Below are 16,045 nucleotides of genomic sequence, written 5' to 3' on the forward strand. Positions count from 1 at the left end.
TATTATCAAATCTCTCCGTATTCTCTTGAAGTCTGGAGCTTTAAAGTAACTTTTTTTTTCATAAGCATTTCAGTTTTTATTTAAAAAGAGGCAAAGTTACATCATTTTAAAAAGAGGGAAAACTTATCTTAATATATATTTCAGAAGGATCTTATCAATAATTTGTGAGCATAGTATGAAATTTTCATGAGATCAACAGGAGGATGGGTGTGTCAGTATGTGATGGGTGTGTCAGTACGTGATGGGTGTGTCAGCACGGGATGGGTGTGCCAGTACGTGATGGGCGTGTCAGTATGTGATAGGTGTGTCAGTATGTGATAGGCGTGTCAGTATGTGATAGGCGTGTCAGTATGTGATGGGTGTGTCAGTACGTGATGGGTGTGTCAGTATGTGATAGGTGTGTCAGTATGTGATAGGCGTGTCAGTATGTGATGGGTGTGTCAGTATGTGATGGGCGTGTCAGTATGTGATGGGTGTGTCAGTATGTGATAGGTGCGTCAGTATGTGATAGGCGTGTCAGTATGTGATGGGTGTGTCAGTATGAGATGGGTGTGTCAGTATGTGATAGGCGTGTCAGTACATGATGGGCGTGTCAGTATGTGATGGGTGTGTCAGTACGAAATGGGTGTGTCAGTATGTGATAGGCGTGTCAGTATGTGATAGGCGTGTCAGTATGTGATAGGCGTGTCAGTATGTGATAGGCGTGTCAGTATGTGATGGGTGTGTCAGTACGTGATGGGTGTGTCAGTATGTGATAGGCGTGTCAGTATGTGATGGGTGTGTCAGTATGTGATAGGTGCGTCAGTATGTGATAGGCTTGTCAGTATGTGATGGGTGTGTCAGTACGAGATGGGTGTGTCAGTATGTGATAGGCGTGTCAGTACATGATGGGCGTGTCAGTATGTGATGGGTGTGTCAGTAAGAAATGGGTGTGTCAGTATGTGATAGGCGTGTCAGTATGTGATGGGTGTGTCAGTACGTGATGGGTGTGTCAGTATGTGATAGGTGCGTCAGTATGTGATAGGCGTGTCAGTATGTGATGGGTGTGTCAGTACGAGATGGGTGTGTCAGTATGTGATAGGCGTGTCAGTACGTGATGGGCGTGTCAGTACGTGATGGGTGTGTCAGTACGAGATGGGTGTGTCAGTATGTGATAGGCGTGTCAGTATGTGATGGGTGTGTCAGTATGTGATGGGTGTGTCAGTATGTGATGGGTGTGCCAGTACGTGATGGGCGTGTCAGTATGTGATGGGTGTGTCAGTATGTGATAGGCGTGTCAGTACGTGATGGGCGTGTCAGTATGTGATGGGTGTATCAGCACAGGATGGGTGTGTCAGTATGTGATGGGCGTGTCAGTATGTGATGGGTGTGTCAGTATGTGATGGGCGTGTCAGTATGTGATGGGTGTGTCAGTACGAGATGGGTGTGTCAGTACGAGATGGGTGTGTCAGCACGGGATGGGTGCGTCAGTATGTGATGGGTGTGTCAGCACGGGATGGGTGCATCAATATGGGATGGGTGTGTCAGTACGAGATGGGTGTGTCAGCACGGGATGGGTGTGTCAGTACGAGATGGGTGTGTCAGCACGGGATGGGTGTATCAGCACGTGATGGGTGTATCAGCACATGATGGGTGTATCAGCATGGGATGGGTGCATCAATATGGGATGGGTGTGTCAGTACGAGATGGGTGTGTCAGTACGAGATGGGTGTGTCAGTACATGATGGGTGTGTCAGTACGAGATGGGTGTGTCAGTACGAGATGGGTGTGTCAGTACGGGATGGGTGTGTCAGTACGAGATGGGTGTGTCAGTACGAGATGGGTGTGTCAGTACGGGATGGGTGCAACAATATGGGATGGGTGCGTCACTACGAGATGGGTGTGTCAATACAGGATGACTGTGACAGTGAGATGGGTGTATCAGTACGAGATGGGTGTGTCAATACAATGTGAGTGTGTCAGTGAGATGGGTGTATCACTACGAGATGGGTGTGTCAATACAGAATGACTGTGACAGTGAGATGGGTGTATCAGTACGAGATGGGTGTGTCAATACAATGTGAGTGTGTCAGTGAGATGGGTGTATCACTACGAGATGGGTGTGTCAATACAATGTGAGTGTGTCAGTGAGATGGGTGTATCACTACGAGATGGGTGTGTCAATACAATGTGAGTGTGTCAGTGAGATGGGTGTATCACTACGAGATGGGTGTGTCAATACAATGTGAGTGTGTCAGTGAGATGGGTGTATCAGTACGAGATGGGTGTGTCAATACAGGATGACTGTGACAGTACCTGGTTGTGAAATAAGTCTTTTGATTTGGTCAGAAGAAAGTGCCGAGGATCATGATACTCGCCACCCTTAACCTTTTTATCAAATCTCTTCCGTATTCCCTTGACGTCTGGAACTTTAAAGTAACTTTTTTTTTTCATAAGCATTTCAGTTTTTATTTAAAAGGAGGCAAAGTTACATCATTTTAAAAAGAGGGAAAACATATCTTAATACATGTTCTTATCAATCATTTGTGAGAACTATGAAATTTTCATGAGATTAACAGGAGGATGTAGGATCTTTACTTTTTTGGCACAGTTATCTGTGATGAGATTCATGTCTGCTTGATAGTCAGGTCAGTTTGAGTGTGTTGTCTGGGTTCAGGTGGGCTGGAGGTTGCAAGTCTTGCTTATACCATTGGTGACTATGTTGGCTTGGATGTTGTTCTGGGTTTGGCTTTGGTAAGAGTGAGTTAGGGGACTTGTGTCCTGTAACTGTGTGTCTGTGCTGTTCTAATAAGGTCCAGGAAGCTGCCCCAGACTGCCTGATTTGGCCCCAAATATACCAGAGGCCATACATTAGACATTTGGACTGGCAAGGGGAGCTTCCATCTGCTGAAGTGCCAGGTAATGACCATCTCCAACAGATGGACCGGTTGAGGAGATTCCTCATTCTGATGCCTTTTTTTGGAACCAAACAATTAAGAAGTACAAATATCGACAGATGAACAGCGATAACAAAAACTCAATTGAAATACAGGACATAACCAGCATCTCAGCATGTTGACAACACAAGTGTATTATGAAGCAAACCCCTGCTAAAAGTGGAATCATCGGGCACAGACAATGTAAAGTAATTCAGTAAGATAGGGAATTCTAAGGTGTGACTCTGTGATCCAGCACTCTTAAGTAGAGAACGGTGTTCTTAGGGAGCAAGTCTCAGGAAATTCTGGGCATACAGCCGGTGATTTTCCATGCATTGAAACGAATGGATTGAAATTCCCACGGTACTCTCATTGTGAGCACTGGCAGCGCCAGATCACGGAATCGCCCTTATAATACAGAGCCAAAATGGTACGTCACTCAGTGGCTACTGTCTGTCGCCACAGGTGTTGCCACATCTAGCAGGGAAATACAGCTCATCAATCTGACAGGTAAGTAATTGCAGACTGAAGGAAAACAAGGTGAAAGGGAGGTTATAAAGCCTACAGAAAGGAGAAGATGCCAGAGTACAGCATCCAAGGTGCTGGGAGGGGTTGCTCCAAGCAGAGTGAGAGAAAGAGGGTGTTACTTGTAAAATGAGATTGTGTCACAATGTAAATACAGGAATGGACCTCTTTAAACATTTGAATATCAACTGTCCTGGATCTGCTGCTGTTCAGCTATTTATGACATTTCCAAAAGGAGTGCAATTTCAACAGTGTTCAGTTTGTTGACACTGGCCACAGACAGTACAATATCATTAAAAAATGTATTCTTAGGCTGGGGGCACCACAGGCATAGTCAATGTAGTGTATTTGCTTCATGGGTTCTTTGCTTAAGAATTCACAGCTACACATTTGCTGTAAAGAACCAGCTGGTTTATCAGCAAAGGTTTAACAATCAAACTGAACCCTACCAGTTCATCTACCAGGCTCACAACTGCACGTCTCATCGTGGAGAACCTAAACTCAACTGACTGGGGTTTTATTGAGTCTTGTGAACATCACATGACTGGCTAAGCCACAATGCAACAGCTCCACAACTATTTTAATTCTAACTTTAAATCAAGTGCCCCCTTTTGGCAAGGGCACTAGAACCCTCAAATTTCCAAATAAAACTTTAACGGATACTTAGATCAAATTTAAAATTTGGTTGCTGGGGGTGATGATGCACTACAACTATTTTAAGTTGAAACCTTAAATCAAGTGGCCCCTTATTAAAGGGGCACTAAAACCGACAAATTAAACAAATTAACTTTTTACCGTAAGCTTAAATCAAATTAAAATTTGTTTGCCGGGGGTGATGATGCACTCCAGTCCCTCCAGCGCTTACCTCTCGCGGGAGGCCGTGAGCGTACCGGTGGACACCACGTGCTCCATCTCCAGGGACACCCTGGCTCGAAACCGCGGAAGAGAGGCAGGCAGTCGGGCTGAACGACCCCCTTGACCGCCAGCTGCCAGGACCGGTTAATGACCACCTTGGCCATGTCCAGGAGCAGTCCTACGAGGAGGCCTTCTGACCTGCCTGCTCCCATCCACAGGGTGCCCAAAGCAACAAACCTGTGAGCATGCTCACAGGTGCATACATTACAGTCAGCATTTATTACCCATTCATAGTTGTTCTTCAGATGGGTTTCTTTTTCTTGATTCAGCGACCATGAATAATGGCGATATATGTCCATCGAGATGGTGTGTGACATGGAGGGGAACTTGAAGGTGATGGTGTTCCTATGCAGTTGCTGCTCTGGTTCTTCTAGATGGTGCAGGTTGTGGATTTGGGAGGTGCTGTTGAAGAAGCCTTGGCGAGTTGCTGCAGGGCATCCTGTAGATAGTACACACTGCAGCCACAGGTGGTGGAGGGAGTGAATGTTTAAGGTGGTGGATGGGGTCTCAATCAAACGGGCTGCTTTGTCCTGGATGGTTTCGAGCGTCTTTTGTGTTGTTGGAACTGCACTCATCCAGGCAAGTGGCGAGTATTCCATTACACTCGTGACTTGTGCCTTGTAGATGGTGGAAAGGCTTTTGGGAGTCAGCAGGTGAGACACTCACCACAGAATACCCAGCCTCTGACCTACTCTTGTGACCACAGTATTTATGTGGCTGGTCCAGTTGAAGTTCTGGTCGGGGTGACCCTCGAGGATCTTGATGGGGGAATTAGCGATGGTAATGCCGTTGAATGTGAAGGGGAGGTGATTAAACTCTCTCTTGTTGGAGATGGTCATTGCCTGGCACTTGTGAGCCGCAAATGTTACTTGCCACTTATCAGCCCACCTTGGATGTTGTCCAGGTCTTGCTGCATGCGGGCCTGGACTGCTTCATTGTCCGAGGAATTGCAAATGGAGCTGAACACTGCAGTCATCAGTGAACATCCCCACTTCTGGCCTTATGATGGAGGGAAGGTTGTAGAATCATAGAAATATATCACACAGAAGGAGGCCATTCAGCCCGTCGTGCCTGTGCTGGCTCTTTGAACGAGCAGTCATGCTTAGTCCCACACCCCCGCTTCATGTCCATAACCCTAAAAGTTGCTCATCCTCCAGTACCTGTCCCATTCCCTTTTAAAATTATTTTATGGAATCAGCTTCCATCACCGTTTCAGGTCGAGCGTTCCATTCTCTGAGTAAAAAGAAATGCTCCTCATCTCCCCTCTAGATCTGTTGCCAATGATTTTGAATCTCTGACCTCTGATTATTGACCACTCACCAGAGGGAATCGTTTTTCTCGATCTACCCTATCAAAACCTCTCATCCTCCTGGAAACCTCGATTAGGTCACCTCTCAACCTTCTCTGTTCCAAGGAGAACAGGCCTAACTTTTCCAACCTCTCCTCATAACTGCAGTCCATCATCCCTGGTACCATCCTGGTAAACCTCCTCTGTACCCTTTCAAGGCCTTTACATCTTTCCTGAAGTGTGGTGCCCAGAATTGTCCACAATACACCAGCTGAGGCCTAACTAGTGATTTATAAAGTTCCAGCATGATCTCTTTGTATTTATATTCTATTCCTTTATTTATAACCCCAAGTAACCCATATGCTTTTTTAACCACCTTATCAACTTGTCGTGCCATCTTTAAGGATTTGTGAAGCTCATTGATGAAGCTGCTGAAGATAGTTGGCATAGAATGCTCCCCTGAGGAACTCCTGCAGCAGTGACCTGGGGATAAGATGATTGGCCTCAAACACGCACAACCATCTTCCTTTGTGCCGGGTATAACTCTAACCACTGGAGAGTTTTCCCCCCTGATTCCCATTAACTTCAGTTTTACTAGGGCTCTTTAGTAACACACTTGGTCACATGCTGCCTTGATGTCAAGGGCAGTCACTCTCACCTCATCTCTGGAGTTTGGCTCTTTTGTCCATATTTGGACCAAGGCTGTAATGAGGTCTAGAGCCAAGTGATCCCCACGGAACTCAAACTGAACATAAATGAGCAGGTTAATGGTGAGTAAGTGCCGCTTGATAGCACTGTCGATGACACCTTCTATCACTTTGCTGATGATTAACAGCAGGTGATAGAACGGTTATTGGCTGGGTTGGATTTGTCCCGTATTTTGTGGACCCGACATACCTGGCCAATTTCCCACATTGTCGGGTAGATGCCAGTGTTGTAGCTGTACTAGAACAGCTTGGCTAGAGGCACGGCTTGTTCTGGAGCACAAATCTTCAGCACTACAGCCGGCGTGTTGTCGGGGCCCATAGCCGTTGCTGTGCCCAGTGCGCTCAGCCGTTTCTTGATACCACGTGGAGTGAATTGAATTGTCTGATCATTGGCATCTGCGGTGGCAGGGACCTCAGGAGGAGGCCGAGAAGAATCAACCACTGGCACTTCTGGCTGAAGATAGCTGTGAACGCTTCAGAACAGTGCCCAATGTTCCAGCCAATCTTTTACACCATCCTAAAGCCATGTCACATAAAATGTTTTAAGTTTTTCACTTTACGCTAATACAGGTTGAATCCCCCTTATCTGGAACCACTGGGACCTGGCCTGTGCCAGATAAGGGATTTTTCCGGACGAGGGGTGGTCACGTTAAATTGGATGGTACAGGTACTGAGCAAGGGGATAGCGGGACTGGCTGGCTTGGGGCTGGGAGTGCGGCAGAGAGATCATGGGGGGGGGGGGGGTGGGGGTTGTGGGGGGGTGGATCGCGGGGTCAGGCCAGCAATTGCGGGAGTCGGCAGTGAGGAAGGACTTCAATTTGTTCATGTCGGAGTTCTGCGCATGCGCCACCCGGTGGCCGGGAACGGTTCTGGACGAGGGGTGGTTCCGGATAAGGGAGTTCTGGATAAGGGAGGTTCAACCTGTAGCAGTATCCATTTCCTCTTCAGTTGTCATCCCCTTCAATCTTTCACAATCTTCATCTCAATGTGCTACACCCCTTGTTTATACATTACAACAGTGACTACGCTCCAAAAATATTTCATTGGCTGTAAAGCGCTTTGGGACGTCCAGTGGTCATGAAAGGTGCCAACGATGTCTCATCGCCGAGAGCATGCAGAAATCAAGCGCAGGCAACGGAAAGAGCATACAGCAAACCCACCCCTTCCCTCAACGACTATCTGCCCCACTTGTGACAGGGACTGTGGTTCTCGTATTGGACTGTTCAGCCACCAAATAACTCATTTTAAGAGCGGAAGCAAGACTTCCTTGATTCCGAGGGACTACCTATGATGATGATGATATAAATGTCTTTCTGTATTGGAACCATATGTATATATATATATATATATATATATTTAGATTTGGGCATAGGGGTAAAATGTCACATTTTGCTGATACTGTACTACAAAAATTGGGGGCATGGCTCACTCTGAAGAGGACTGCAGTTGAGTCCAGGAGGACATAGACAAGCTAGTAGATTGGGCAAATAAATACCAGATGAAATTTAACGTGGAGAAATGTGAAGTGATACATTTTTGGAGGAAGAATAAGGAGAGGATTAATACCATATACGGCAAAGCTTTAAGGGGAGCAGAGAGACTGAGGGGCTCAGATACATGGAGCATTAAAAGTGGAAGGAACAGTTAAGAAAGATGCTTGCAACTATAATTCCTCTGATATCCAGATTCAAATGGACAATAGCTCTAGAGCCAAGATGAAGAGCAAAGGGGACAAGCGGACTTGGAACAGTTCGAATGAAGAAGAAGCAACTCCATTAGTGATTGTAAAAGAAAGAGGCTGTGAGTAGTGCATGGATACCCACCTGGCTGGTTTCCAATACCGTGATAAGAAAAGGCTGCTCAACTTTTATCAATAGCCATTTGGGAGAGAACCACATTGAATTTAACAAAATGAATAGGCGTGATATATATTATCACTCAAAATCATTCAACTAATCACCTGATCAAGTTATCACCTTGAGGATCCGGCCTACGATTCTGGGTTTATCCAGCACAGTGCTCTCTTTGTGTGATCCAGACTGGATTGTGGCAGACCATTGAGATACTTGCACAACGATTTCAGGAGAGGCCATTATCTCAGCCGTATAGAGGTTCAAGTAAAACTGGCAGAACTCCCTGTAGATTACAGTTTAACCAAATCTGGCTTTGAAAGATAAAATAGTCCAACCGCTCTACTGCTTATTCAAAGCATAAGCCAATGGACAACCTGACCTGCCACCACACTGAGAAAAATGAGCACCGGTCAAATTATTTTATCGAATGGTATTTATTACTTTAAAACAACAACAGAAGTAGAAGTTGGGTCACAAATGGCAGATTTTTTCACATTCACAGTTCCCATGCTATTTGTTTAAGGGCTAGAACCTCCACTTTTTTTTGCCTGCTTAACGCCCATTTTACCCCTGAAATTACATATAATGCCCAGATAATGCCCATTTTGGCACAAAATGGAAACTGACAGGCTTTTTTAGGAGACTTATCGCCGAGCGTTATTTTCCCAATGGGCTTAATGCCGAGAAAAAAGTATTACCGCCCGGCCACTTTTTTGGGGCGGTATCAGCAGAATGGGCGAATTCAACGCCCATATTATCACCCAGCGTTACTTTCCTCATGGAATTAACACCGAGATTCATTATTAACGCCCGGTGACTGTTTTTTGTTGTAAAGAGCATATTTACCCAAACTAGCGGCCATGGAGATCGGCCACTGTCAATTTCACCACCTCGCACACATGTCGCCCACAATATCGCTTGCTCAAAAAACCGCCCACAAAAAGTGGAACTAACCGGGACAAATCACAGCGTTATGGACGCCATGTTGTAGATCACATGTCACGTCCTTTAAAAGGCTGCTGTGCTTCAACCTCGGCGGAGTTCGGATGTACTCTGCAGGTCGTTGGAGTTGATGTGAACATCTCTGAAAACATCTTGACCACACTGTGACCGATTGGAATTGAAGAGGTGTGCTCGTCGGGACATTCCTTGTTTGTGTGCATTCGGAGGCACAGACGCTACTGCAATGGGGCCTGTCCTTTCTCACCGTCTTTTGGTGAGCAAATACATGCAGCAGACTCCACATCACCGAAGGAATGCTGTACTGCATTATGTGCACAATGAACAAAGTGACAGACAGATGAGGAGAACCAGACATTATACCCCCCGCAAGTACAAGGAGAAACATTCTTACCTCGACTTGCCCGACACCACCTGCTTTCGGAGACTGCGCTTCCACAAAGAGGTTATCACTGAGGTATGGCAGCTGATAAGGGCACTTCTGCAGCCTGCCAGCACCATCAGAACTGCACTGTCTGTCGAGGTCAATGCCACACATTGCTGCATTAGACAGGTCATTGAAGCCCTGTACGCACGCAGGAGGGACTTGATCAGCTTCCATATGTCCAGGCACAGAGTGAGAGGGCTCTAGGTTTCTCCAGAATTGCAAACTTCCCCAAGGTGCAGGGAGCAATAGACTATATGAACATCGCGATGCGGGCACCTTTTCAGGATGCAGAGGTTTTCAGGAACCACAAGGGATTCCACTTCCTGAATATCCAGCTGGTTGTCGACCACTAGCAAATTATACTGGTAGTGAATGCTCAATTTCCGGGCAGCATCCATGATGCGCACATCCTGCGTGAGAGCACTGAATCTGACTTGTTTAACAGTGAGCCACAAGGTCAATGCTGGATGCTTGGGGAAAAAGGATAGGGCCTCGCCACCTGGCTGATGACCCCCCTGCGTGACACCCACACCGAGACTGAGAGGCGATACAATGAGAGCCACAGAGCAATTCGCAATATCATGGAGAAAAACATTGGAGTGCTGAAGCAGCGCTTCAGATGCCTGGACCAGTCAAGAGGCGAGATCCAATACCACCCTGAGCAGGTAGCTCAATTCGTTGTGGTCTGCTCCTTGCTACACAACTTGGCTATCAGGAGGGGACAAGAATTGCCTGATGAGTCTGGCAGTCCACCTCACTAGAGAAAGAGGCGGACGAGGAGGAGGACGCTGACATCGGGCCAGACAATCAGGCTGATGCTGAAGCCATGCCCCTGCCCCCCCGTAGACCGCATGAAAGGGCCCACGGTGGCATGATAGCTGCAAGAGCCTTATGTCAGGAGCTGATCAATGATCGCTTTGCCTGAAAGAACGTTGGTGTTATTTCCAAGGCTGACACACTGCTGGGTGTGCAGGTTATACATCAATGGTGGGCATCACCTTTGTGACAGTGAAAGCTTACGTTGATTGAAGTTAAGTGTGATTATACCCTTTGATGTTAAGAAATCACCAGCGTGTAATGGTACAGTTATCTGAGCCAATGTGCTGCAAGGTTTGGTTAAATAAAAAACATTTAAACCGAACATTTGTCTGAAATCATCAGTATTTCTGTACAAACCCAACCCTCCCGCCAGTCCCCCCCCCCCCACTCCCCGCTTCTATCTTTTCCCCTTACCCTCCTAACTCCAAGCCGCCTGGCCGAGGAGGTCCTCAAGTGATGCTTCATTGAGGGGGGGGGGGGGTGACGGCCGAAGCATTGCTTGGATGGATACGGGAGAGGATGGTCCCGAGGTGGGAACGTGCTCCAAGCCGGAAGCAAGATGTTGCTGCTGGCTCTTGTGTGGTTGGCAATGGGGGGTGTGTCACCCTGGGGTGCAGTGTGGCAATCTGGGACCACTGGGAGTCTTCTGCCACCAGTGTTCCTGGCTACCAGCTCCAGGGCCTCCTTCACCCTTCCATTTTCCATGTTATTTGTCGGACAAAAACTCGGTGCCGACTATGTTCTTGGTGCTTAGTAGGCTTTTTGCTGCTGGTGAATCTCTCTCGTGCCTCCCACGACACCACACCCACACACGCCTTCAATGCCTCTGAGCTCCCTCTCTCTCTGTCTCCTCTTCTGCGCATGTCATGGACAACCCTTGACCTCCAGAATCGCAGGAATCGAGTGTTGTCATGCCGTTACTAAGGATGGCCACATTTTACGGCAGGAGGTCAGAAAAATTTAACGCTACCGCCCATTTGATATCACTCGCGATGGCGCCCATTTTCAAAAATGTAAACGAGGTGTTTTGAGAATGGGCGAGAAGCCGGTGATCTGAAAACCTTTTTTTAACGCCCACACCGGAAATAATGCCCATTTTTGGGCGCTAAGCTCAAAAGTGGAGGTTCTAGCCCTAAATGTTTACATTACAGAATGATGCTTCAGTGGCACATATTGTACAGGATTTGCTCATGGCCTCTTTCGATGTAGATATCTGCCAGTGATGTGATTTATCAGCTGCTTATTTAATGCTAGTCCCACGGAATAAAATTTTCATATGGTAATACACCAAAATAATATTGTAATAAGTCTTTCAGCAGTGTGCAGACTGCCTCGAGCGCGATAATTCTGTTTCTGTGGTGACAGACTCTAAACCACAACGCCAACATGATTGGAATGCATGTTGCACCTTTTCTGTACAGGAAGCAACATGTGCTGTGAGGTTTGAGCCATGCTGTTTTCCTGCTTACAGTGGAACATGGATAGCTTACATTAAAGTTCTGTAATAAAGGGGATTATGTAAAATGTTCACACGGCATGTGTTTTCTTTTCAGCTGTGAGACTACAATCATCCTAGCGTGAATGGCCCACATACTGTCTGAGTTCATAAATAAGAGTGTGTGTGTGTGTGTGTGTGTGTGTGTGTGTGTGGAGGGTGATATTAGTTGTCTTGTGGATTGTGATCATTTAGTTCCATCCTTATGACAGTATAATTGGAGGTGGCGGGGGGAACGATACAAGGATTACATAAAAACGCTGGCAGGAACAGAGGCAGGAAAGGTTTTTGCTTCTATTGAATATTCTTTCCAGTTTATTTTTTTTTATTACTAGTCCTTCATTCAGTTTATATTGTAACAACTTAGTAAAGCAAATTGTTAATAGGAATAATATTGTATAATCTGTAAATTAATACAAAATAAAAAACATCTCGCCACATTGTGAATAGTGTATTAGGAATAAGTGTTCAAAACTTTACTAAGCTCCAGAATTCCCTCCCTAAATCCCTCCGCCTTTCCACTTCTCTTTCCTCCTTTAAGACGCGCCTCTTTGACCCCGCTTTTGGTCATATGCCCTAACATCTGCTTATATGGCTCGATGTCAATTTATTTTTGATAATGCTCCTGTGGTGTGCCTTGGGATGTTTTATTATATTGCATTTATATAGCGCCTTTCATGACTACTGGACATCTCAAAGCGCTTTACAGCCAATGAAGTACTTTTTGGAGTGTAGTCACTGTTGTAATGTGGGAAACGCAGCAGCCAATTTGCACACAGCAAGCTCCCACAAACAGCTCTGTGACAATGATCAGATAATCTGTTTTAGTGATGTTGATTGAGGGATAAATATTGGCCAGGACTCCGGGGATAACTCCCCTGCTCTTCTTCGAAATAGTGCCATGGGATCTTTTACATCCATCTGAGAGAGCAGACGGGGGCCTCGGTTTAACGTCTCATCCGAAAGACGGCACCTCCGACAGTGCAGCACTCCTTCAGCACTGCACTGGAGTGTTAGACTAGATTTTTTACATGCTCAGTTCCTATATAAATAAGGCACTATCTAAATATAAGTTGTTGCTCTTTCTTTCTTTCTTTCTTTCTTTCTTTCTTTCTTTCTTTCTTTCTTTCTTTCTTTCTTTCTTTCTTTCTTTCTTTCATTTTATGTCTCAAACGATTTGATTCACTGCAATATCTGCAACTGGTGGTTCTTCAGGGCACTGAGTCCCAAATATGCTAACCCTTCAGTTGAGACATTATTGTTTGAGTTCTGGCAATGGAGGACCTAGCTCTTTGGCCAGGAGACAAGGAAGCCCATCAAGGAGACTCCGGCCCAGTGGGAGGATGTGGCCTTGGCAGTGAGTTCCAAATCCAGCAACCTCACATGGCTACTCAATGCCAGAAGAAGATCGCTGTCCTTTCCAGAGCAGCCAAGGTTACAGGTCATAGTTTGTAACCGTGCACTGTAATAAGCACATTTCCCATTCCGCGCCACCTTGCCCTCACTGCATTGTTAACCATCTGCAACTTACCAGTAATGTGCAGAGGGTACAGTACCACAATACCCCTCACAATCCCTTCCTTCCCCTGTACTGGGCCTTCAACCGCAGAGGAACATGCAAAGGAAAGCAGTGTAAACCTTGTATGATAGGTAATACCTTGTTCCCTTCACATCTGTGGTCACCCCCATTAGGAATGCTTTCTCAGCCCTGGGTTATATCCAAACGATGGCCCATCTTTTTCAAAGGACAGCTACCCGCAGGAAAAGGCAAGGAGCCACTACCTGCGACTGGGAATGTCCCTGCAGCAGCCAGCCACCTCAGAACCTCCTGCCACTGAAGAGAAGCAGGAGCTTGGGATCAAAAGGGATGCGCAGTTTGTAGGCACCGAGGGGAGTTACGGTGGTTTAAAAACCAAACACAGCATCAAGGCACACACACACACATTTGGTTTCCTTCCTAGCACTGATTGTGGCAAGGTGGGGAAACACCTGTGGAAGAGTGTAGTAATACTTTCCAGATGGCATCCTTGGCAGTTGTGGAGGAGAGCAACATGCCAGCAAATGGAATTGCCAAAGGAGACCATGTTGGCAGGGCTAATATTTAAAACATAAGAACGTAATAAATAGGAGCAGGAGTAGGCCATTTGGCCCCTCGAGCCTGCTCCGCCATTCAATAAGATCATAGCTGATCTGATTTGCGGGAGACACAGAAGCTCACTTCGGTCAGGAAAGACAATCTAGCACTTTGGACAGGAGTTTGAGGGAGGGACCTTTCCATTCAACTCATTACAAGTGTCTTTTGGGTTTTAATTGATTAGCTAGCAGCTCTGTTGAGTTTGAGCTGTATTAGAATTTTCTTTGTTTCTGTCAAATTTTCACAAGTATTTCTGAGCCTGTCTGGTTCAAGTTGGCTGAAGCCATCAGCAAGAGGTTACTAGGCCAGAGGCAGTCCATGGACAATCAGCAACAAAGCTAATATTCAAGGACCTTAAATCCGGAGCAGTTAACATTGCAGCTGAGCACAGCAGCTGGGACTGTTATTTTTTTTACGATATTCCCAGGAAGGATAACTAAGTCAGTAACTACCGTAAGTCTACAGTGTTTCAGTACATCTGGTCATCATACACATGTTTGGCATTCTATAGCCTAAGTCTTTCAACATACCGTTGGTTCCACTTCCACTAGAGCTCCTGGAATATTATACACACCTGCTTCATAACGAGCGTGGGACTGGCGGGAATTCTGGCAGACAATGTAGTCCTGACTCTTTCAGTGACGCCAGGGCCGAAGGGGGTGGGCACAAGAGGCACTGCCCCCACTGTTGGCAGTAATACCAGCACAAGGCACGCAGAGCAGAGGCCCAGCGGATTATGGGCCCCTCCACATTTTTTTGGAACCCTCACACCCTTTGTCCATCCCGAATAATGTGTCATTGCACTGCCTTGCCTGCAGATTTTCAGGGTCCTTAACGTCCCACCCTAAAACGAGACCTTTTATTGGACTGGAATGGTGGTCGTTTTGAGGAGTTTCAAATGTATATGAAATGAATGTTGGTTCTGAAAATGAAATCGGCCCTCTATACTGGCAGTTGACATTTTTCTTCTTTCATTTTTCAATTTGTTCCTTTTTTATTTATTTTCTCCCTTTTTCCATCTCAAGGGTTCTTCCCTCCAGACCCCCTCCTCCAGCCCAGAGGGTGGAAGAACGGGGCATAGACTTCTTCATGACTTCCGACGCCGGTGCCAATCCATGGTCAGCCAACAGGTGGCACCCTTGTTGCAGGGTGAGACGACCCATGTGAGTTTTTCCTCTTCACCAGGTGCATGAGGTGCCATCACTCCCCGCCCCTTCCTCTCCATGGGGGCCTGGCAACAACATTGCTGGTGCACCTGAGCTGCATGCTCCTAGAAAGAACAAGCTTGGGATTGTACATAAATCAGAATTTGGATTTTTCTGCCTGTATTCCAGTCACATTTTTTTTACCTTACTGGGGCTAAATTCCACAGCATATCTGTGATTTTTAAAAATCATTTTTCATTCCAATTTTGTTAAATTATTTTGCAACAATATTCTTTAACTCTTTGCCCCTGCAAATGAAAACAATCTCTTGCACTTGACAACAATCTCATGCACTTGAAAATAACCTTTAGGAGATGGTAGTTTTCCAACAAGGATAGTTTGACTCATTTATCAGTGTCTTGCTAAAAGTCTTGTAGCTGCATACACTTCCTGTCTACAAAGGCTTACTCCTTGTTGTCTTCCCCATGTCAACGTTTTTCAATGATAAATTCCTATCTCCACATTTACACGGGTTCATTGAAGTTCAAACAGTCCCTCTCAAGTCTGCGATCTAGCCAGTCAATTTACTCAGCAGATTCCAACTGCAAGTAATGGAGAATATAATCAGATTGAATATAATGAACCAGTCTCTGGCTCACAAGATTTTTGCGAATGTATAAAATACCGCTGCACCATCAACTTGTGAATCTCAACGTGCTGTTCACTCCTGATGTGGTGGAACTCAACATTGAAAAGAAGATTTGGTTTTAAAAGGGTTCCGTCTCTTTGGAGCCCGTACAGTGAAATCATTCTTGGGGCCTGAAGGAAACTAGTTGTTTAAGGCATTTGGCTACCAGGTCGA

The 16,045-nt window shown here is 46.0% G+C and overlaps 1 protein-coding gene across 4 annotated transcripts in view; it reads left to right on the plus strand.

The window, feature by feature from the left end:
- The window catches only part of c1qtnf12 (C1q and TNF related 12), an 87,282-nt gene that overhangs the window by 7,141 nt on the left and 64,096 nt on the right, over positions 1-16,045 (plus strand). For 3 of the 4 annotated variants that reach the window (XM_070860330.1, XM_070860329.1, XM_070860328.1), the window contains one exon: positions 15,064-15,201. The exons of the other annotated variant lie outside the window; for it this stretch is intronic. In XM_070860330.1, the coding sequence (XP_070716431.1) occupies positions 15,064-15,201 (138 nt within the window). The remainder of the gene's footprint in view (positions 1-15,063; positions 15,202-16,045) is intronic. 4 annotated transcript variants of the gene reach the window in all.

Source organism: Pristiophorus japonicus, chromosome 18, assembly GCF_044704955.1.
Source record: "Pristiophorus japonicus isolate sPriJap1 chromosome 18, sPriJap1.hap1, whole genome shotgun sequence".
In the NCBI taxonomy this organism is placed as follows: domain Eukaryota; kingdom Metazoa; phylum Chordata; class Chondrichthyes; family Pristiophoridae; genus Pristiophorus; species Pristiophorus japonicus.